The sequence below is a fragment of the Salvelinus alpinus genome, chromosome 7, assembly GCF_045679555.1.
Source record: "Salvelinus alpinus chromosome 7, SLU_Salpinus.1, whole genome shotgun sequence".
Taxonomy (NCBI): Eukaryota; Metazoa; Chordata; class Actinopteri; order Salmoniformes; family Salmonidae; genus Salvelinus; species Salvelinus alpinus.
Window position 1 is genome coordinate 32,188,487 of NC_092092.1, and position 7,934 is coordinate 32,196,420.

Genomic DNA, 7,934 nt, shown 5'->3' on the forward strand with positions numbered 1-7,934 from the left:
TCCCTGGGACACGATCTATCAACATCTACCAGTGGAGGCTGCTGAGGGGAGGACGGCTCTTAATAATGGCCGGAATGGAGTCAATGGAATGGTATCAAACCACGTTTGATACCATTGATTCCAATCCGGCCATTACTATGAGCCGTCCTCCCCTCAGCAGCCTCCACTGACATCTACATCTACATACGTATCGCTTTAGTAGGTCTGTGGCTAAGTTATGCAGACAACTGCTGTTATTAGAACTGCTGGCTTGTGACTCCTAGAGATACGCGCCTCCACATGTTGATATACGTGGTGGGTCCCACTATCTACAGAGCATTTAGACTTGGCCCTTATGGCAAGGGCCAGGGAGAGTATGGTTACTGTAGGGTTACAGAGGGATGTGTTATACCTGCTGTGCAGGAGGTTAAACTACGGTAGAGGTAGAGGTGAGCGGGGCAGGGTTAGGACAGGGTTAGCTGGAGCAGGTTAGGACATGGTTCATCTGGTCCTCTCTCCCTCGATTTCTCTCGCCATCTCTCCCGCTCTTCTTTACTCTAGCAGTAGCCTGCGTAGCTCCTGTGGGTCTGAGACGGGCAGGGCACAGGTGAAGTCCTCACACACGTATGCTGTGGCACTGCCACCCTGGCAGGTCAGGGAGGAGAGGACGGGTAGACGCTGGTACAGATAGCCCTCTGTCTCCCCATCAGCTAACATCAGGACCTGGAGAGAGAGAGAGAGAGGATATATGGTATATATTGTACACACAAGTGTACTTAAAAGGGTACAAATGCTTGTCACTGTTGTGGTACGCTGTTAGGTACAACCATTGTACCTTTAGTTATAGGTACATAATTGTACCCTTGCAGTTTGTACCTTAAAAGAGCCAATAGTGTACCTTGGGGGACGAGAAAGTACCTTTCTCACACGTAGTCCATAGGTACAAAAGCATACCTTTAGAAAAGGTAAACATTTGTATTTTTAGGTTACCACCAAAGTGACAAAGTCGTTCCTTTTATGTGGCAAAAATGTACCTCTAAACATTTTTTGGGTTGTTGTTCTTACACTGTAGTGTATAAAACCTTACTTGCATATTTCCCAGGGTGCCTTTCAAGTGAATTTCTTTGTTACCAGTACCACTCATGACTGTTTGCTAGTGACAGAGACATGGTTGTTACATTAAATGGCTTTAACCCCTTTAGCCTTCACCAAGTGGGTGCCTAAGCAAATATTTTATAATTTAAATTAAAAACTCTTTATGACAAGAAATGTCATACAGTGCCTTCAGAAAGTATTCACACCCCTTGACTTTTTCCACATTTTCTTGTGTTACAGCCTGAATTGAAAATGTATTAAATTGAGATCTTGTGTCACTAGGCTACACACAATAACCCATGTTTTTAGAATTTTTGACAAATTAATAAAAAATGTAAACCTAAAAGGTCTTCTGTCAACAAGTATTCAACCCCTTTGTTATGGCAAGCCTAAATTAGTTCAGGAGTAAAAATGTGCTTAACAAATCAAATAACGAGTTGCATGGATTCACTCTGTGTGCAATAATAGGGGTTAACATGATTTATTAATGACTACCCCATCGCTGTACCCCACACATAAAATTCTCTGTAAGGTCCCTCAATCAAGTAGTGCATTTGAAGCACAGATTCAACCACAAAGACCAGGGAGGCTTTCCAATGCCTCGCAAAAAAGGGCACCGATTGGTAGATAGGTAAAAATAAAAAAGCAGATTCTGAATATCCATTTGAGCATGGTGAAGTTATTAAAGGGCCAATGCAGTAGGGCTGTACCCGACATAAAAGAATGTTGGTCCACCGAGTCATCCCGACCGAGAGTCATCCAATCGATTGGTCAAACTTATTTTTTCCATATATAGACAGACACACCCTGTGTGTTTGAATAAAACCAACTACATATGTACTGAGCTTGTCTGATGCTTTAAGCACACTGTTTGATGAAATAATTAAGACATACAAATGACTCAAGAAAGCGACCGGTGGTCACACTGTGTTGGAAAAAATGACAGCTTTGTGCCTGTGTGACTGGCACACGTTGCCTCGCTCTCCTCCCTACTGCAGCGAGAAAGCACCGCAGCACAGCAAGTGTTGATTGCGCTGTCCGTGCTGAAGGTGCAACATAATTACAGTCAAGTTTCTTATTTGTTTCTGACAAAAGTTCTGTTACCGAAATCTCTAATTTGTTTAGGAAAAACATTCCCTATTCCCTCAACCCATGCCCTCTTTATGTGACACATGTACGGATCGCATTCATGTGACCAACAGGGCCTGACCTATAGCCTATCATAATCACATCAATATATTGGTTATAACAAACTCTGAACACGGTAACGTCGACAGCAAAATGGATGCGTACGACGTGAAAAATAAACTCGAAATGGGCGAATGTTCACTGGTTGCTCAGGAGGGAAAGGGGAAGTCAGATCTATGGAAGACATTTGCCTTAGTTGTGGAAACTACTGGAGATAAAGAAAATGCTGTTAGATAACAATATAATTATTTTCTGACCATTTGAAACAGTGTAAACAACACTAAATAAATAAGTGAGTGTACCAGAAAGTCTGTTCTAACAGAAAAATAAGATATATAAAGCCTTTATTACGGCAGACTAAAAACAGTATCATGCATTTGTGAATTAAGGTTAATTTATTGTTTAGGCTAATTATTCAAAGCTCCCTTTGTTATTTAATTTTAACACTAAAATGCTTGATTTCATTTCAAAGCATGAATGTCTCGAATGCTGTGTGCTCTTTAATTACTTGTTACTTTTATCTCTTATTCTTGTCTGTATTTTTTTGAAACGTCATTGTTGGTTAGGGTCTCGCAAGTAAGCATTTCACTGTAACCTGTTGTATGTGACTAATAAAATGTGATTGGATTTGATGGCATATATAGGCCTAAGTAAGTTACAGTATTATTACTAAACAGGATGTGCTCTTAGGCCTACTGGTGGTGGTTATACAAGGCTACTAATGACACAAACATGACTTAATATTATAATGATGACCATAATAATACTAATTGAAACAATAACAATAAGATGGAGATCAAGAGAAAGGAGGGTATAGAAGTGAGAGCTGTGTACATATTATGTTTGACAAACAGGTGCTGTTAGATAACAATATTATTTTTCTGCCTGTTTGGAACAGCATGAACACTAAATAAATGATGAGTAATACCAGTCTGTTCTAACGAGAGAGAAAAATGGTGACGCTGTTATTACAGCCAAGCAAAGATTAAAAACAGCCAAATCTGTGAAATTGCTTTATCCAACATTTTGCCATTGCATGAGGCTCAGTGCTCAAAGAATCCTTAGGCTATTAAACAAACACTGAAACAGGCAACAGAAGCAGGATCTGTCTTATTTCTGTAGACATACAGTGTATTCAGAAAGTATTCAGACCCCTTCACTTTTTCCACATTTAGTTATGTTACAGCCTTATTCTAAAATTGATTTTTACCTCATCAATCTACACACAATACCCCATAATGACAAAGCAAAAACAGGTTTTTAGAAATGTTTGCAAATATATTGAAAAATAAAAACAGAAATACCTTATTTACACAAGTATTCGGACCCTTTGCTATGAGACTCGTAATTGAGCTCAGGTGCATCCTGTTTACAATGATAATCCTTGAGATGTTTCTACAACTTGATTCTACAATTCTGATTGAACACGATTTGGAAAGGCACACACCTGTCTATATAAGGTTCCACAGTTGCCAGTGCATGTCAGAACAAAAAGAATTGTCCGTAGAGCTCCGAGACAGGATTGTATCGAGGCACAGATCTGGGGAAGGGTACCAAAACATTTCTGCAGCATTGAAGGTCCCCAAGAATACAGTGGCCTCCATCATTATTAAATTAATTTTGGAACTACCAAGACTCTTCCGAGAGTTGGCCGCCCGGGCAAACTGAGCAATCGGGGGAGAAGGGCCTTGGTCAGTGAGGTGACCAAGAACCCGATGGTCACTCTGACAGAGCTCCAGATTTCCTCTATGGAGATGGGAGAACCATCCAGAAGGACAACTATCTCTGCAAGACTCCACCAATTAGGCCTTTAAGGTAGAGTGGCCAGACGGAAGCCACTCCTCAGTAAAAGACACAGGACAGCCCGCTTGGAGTTTGCCTAAAGGCACTTAAAGACTCTCAGACAATGAGAAACAAGATTCTCTGGTCTGATAAAAACAAGATTAAACTCTTTGGCCTGAATGTCAAGCGTCACTTCTGAAGGAAACCTGGCAGAAGGGACTGGGACAATAGTCAAAAGAATGGGACATACTCCCCAAATACAGGTGTGCCAAGCTTATAGCATCATACCCAAGAAGACTTGAGGCTGTAAGAAGGTGCTTCAACAAAGTACTGAGTAAAGGGTCTGAATACTTATGTAAATGTGATATTTCAGTGTTTTATTTTTAATAAATTAGCCAGAAATGTGTAATGTGTAAAATGTGTTTTTGCTTCGTCATTATTGGGTATTGTGTGTAGATTGATGAGGAACAAAAAAAATACATTTTTGAAAAAGGCTGAAACCTAACAAAATGTAGAAAAAGTCAAGGGATCTGAATACTTTACGAAGGCATTGTACAGGATGATGTATAAAGCCAGGCATATTTAACAGTTAGGCTATTGATTACAGACCTAATTAAGTTGGGGTTTGTTCTCTCCTCAATTTTCTTAGACAATTAGACTAACTCCCCTTCGCATGGGACTAGTATTACTAGAGAACGTTGTAATTATTACCCCACAACGTCTGTTATTCCGTTGGACGATTTGAACGAACCCCCTCTAATTCTTTATTTTTCCCCCAATAAATGTATATTTACTCTGAAGATTTTTTCTAGGCGTGAAGATATTTCAACAAGTCCAGGCGATAAGAGAGATACATTGATGAGCTTGTTTCACAAATTTCAAAACCAAACCAAACCATCTTTGGTATAGTGTCACCATAATATTTGAATTGAGGAAGTGTGATCATAATCATTCAGATATTTTGTTCTAAATGTCACCCAGCCTTCAGATGTGAGCTAAACAGTGCACTTGTACTTTAGATGTGTTTTAAGACTATGGATGCGAAAGTGAATATATCATTTTCAAATGTTTAGGTCAGTTGTATTCACTGTATCACAATTCCAGTGGGTCAGAAGTTTACATGCACTAAGTTGACTGTGCCTTTAAACAGCTTGGAAAATTCCAGAAAATGATGTCATGGCTTTAGAAGCTTCTGATAGGCTAATTGACATCATTTGAGTCAATTGGAGGTGTACCTGTGGATGTATTTCAAGACCTACCTTCAAACTCAGTGCCTCTGCTTGATATCATGGGGAAAAAAACAAAAAAACAGCCAAGACCTCAGAAATTCTTTTTTGTAGACCTCCACAAGTCTGGTTCATCCTTGGGAGCAATTTCCAAAACGCCTGAAGGTACCACGTTCATCTGTACAAACAATAGTACGCAAGTATAAACACCACGGGACCACGCAGCCATCATACCGCTCAGGTAGAAGACACGTTCTGTCTCCTAAAGTGCAAATCAATCTTAGAACAACAGCAAAGGACCTTGTGAAGATGCTGGAGGAAACAGGTACAAAAGTATCTATATCCATAGTAAAATGAGTCCTATATCAACATAACCTGAAAGGCCGCTCAGCAAGGAAGAAGCCACTGCTCCAAAACCGCCATAAAAAAGCCAGACTACGGTTTGCAATTGCACATGGGGACAAAGATTGTACTTTTTTGGAGAAATGTCCACTGGTCTGATGAAACAAAAATATAACTGTTTGGCCATAATGACCATCATTAGGTTTGGAGGAAGGCTTGCAAGCAGAAGAACACCATCCCAACCGTGAAGCACGGGGGAGGCAGCATCGTGTTGTGGGAGTGCTTTGCTGCAGGAGGGACTGGTGCACTTCACAAAATAGATGGCATCATGAGGAAGACATTTTAAGTGGATACATTGAAGCAACATCTCAAGACATCAGTCAGGAAGTTAAAGCTTGGTCACAAATGGGTCTTCCAAATGGACAATGACCCCAAGCATACTTCCAAAGTTGTGGCAAAATGGCTTAAGGACAACAAAGTCAAGGTATTGGAGTGGCCAACACAAAGCCCTGACCTCAATCCTATAGAAATGTTGTGGGCAGAACTGAAAAAGCGTGTGTGAGCAAGGAGGCCTACAAACCTGACTCAGTTACACCAGCTATGTCCGTAGGAGTGGGCCAAAATTCACCCAACTTATTCAGGGAAGCTTGTGGAAGGCTACCCAAAATGTTTGACCCAAGTTAAACAATTTAAAGGCAATGCTACCAAATACTAATTGATTGTATGTAAACTTCTGACCCACTGGGAATGTGATGAAAGAAATAAAAGCTGAAATAAATCATTCTCTCTACTATTATTCTGACATTTCACATTCTTAAAATAAAGTGGTGATCCTAACTGACCTAAAACAGGGAATTTTTACTAGGATTAAATGTCAGGAATTGTGAAAAACTGAGTTTAAATGTATTTGGCTAAGGTGTATGTAAACTTCCGACTTCAACTGTAGGCTATGAGCAGCACGATCAATTTATCGAATCAATTATTGTTTCTTGTTCAAAGCGTGAGCAAAACCTGTCAAACTCAGACATTTCTCTCAAAACACAGGGATGACGATTCACATGGGACTAGTATTATCAGAGGACCTTGGAGTACTCCCAAAAACAGTATGTTATTCTGGCCAGAATTGTTACTCTCCTGCCATGTACAAATTACTGACATGGCAGATTCGGACAGAACTAAAATTACAGATGTGGTGTTTTGTGCACATAATTACATTACCCCGACCACCCACAGTAAAACTAATCCCGTCCAAATAAGGCTTAAGGCCAGGGCTGTTTCCTCGTCTCTGCTGCTGCTGCCTCCGCTGTATTGTTCTCAATCCCAATATGCTGGTTCATTTTGCTATTGTGCACATAGCAACATAGGGAAAGGCGCCAATTCTACGGCGCACGGAAGATTATGTTTCAGAAAAATATGGGGTACAGAAATGTACCATTATACTAAATTATCCACACATGTACAATAAATGGTACCAAACAGTACTATGTGAGATTGTGTACCTCTGTAGGTACATTGTGTATTTTGATATTTTTGTACCCCAGGGAACAATACTGTACCCTAACCCTACCCTTCCGAGAATGTATCAGGAAAGAGAAGGGGGGGTGATGATAACAAGGAGGTAGCTTTTTCCATTAACAATCACTCTTTTTATCGACGAGGGCAGCTCTGCACTGTGCATGACTCAGTGTGTGAGACTAGGGTGTGTGTGTGTGTGTGGAGGTAGGGGGGGCTGTTTTCCAGACTTCTCATCAGGAAGCGCCACATTCATATCGATCCCCTTTCCACCTCCCTGAGCCTCCCCCTCTCCCCGAAATAACTTCATAAGACTAGGGTCGATGCCCCCCCCCATCACTCCAGTTACAGTAAGAAAGAATGTGTGTGTCTACTGTGTGTGTGTGTGTGTGTGTGTGTGTGTGTGTGTGTGTGTGTGTGTGTGTGTGTGTGTGTGTGTGTGGTCACTGAGAGGCGGCCGAACATCAATGTTCCTCAGTCTGCTTCCTGTCAAATGCGTGTCACTTCCTTTAGCATGTCAGACAATCTGGCTCCCCAAAGAGTGGGGGAGAGAAAGATGGAGGGAGGGAGGGATGGATGGAGAACAGGAGGACTCATGAGAAGAGGAGGAGAGAAAGATGGAGGGAGGGAGGGATGGATGGAGAACAGGAGGACTCATGAGAAGAGGAGGAGAGAAAGATGGAGGGAGAGAGGGATGGATGGAGAACAGGAGGACTCATGAGAAGAGGAGGAGAGAAAGATGGAGGGAGGGAGGGATGGATGGAGAACAGGAGGACTCATGAGAAGAGAAAGATGGAGGGAGGGATGGAT

At 41.3% G+C, this 7,934-nt stretch overlaps 1 protein-coding gene across 2 annotated transcripts in view; it reads right to left on the reverse strand.

Moving 5' to 3' along the window:
- Positions 1–239: 239 nt before the first annotated feature.
- Positions 240–7,934, reverse strand: part of spata20 (spermatogenesis associated 20) — a 64,060-nt gene continuing 56,365 nt past the window's right edge. For both annotated transcript variants that reach the window (XM_071409879.1, XM_071409880.1), the window contains one exon: positions 240–702. In XM_071409879.1, the coding sequence (XP_071265980.1) occupies positions 532–702 (171 nt within the window). In that variant the 3' untranslated portion in view covers positions 240–531. The remainder of the gene's footprint in view (positions 703–7,934) is intronic.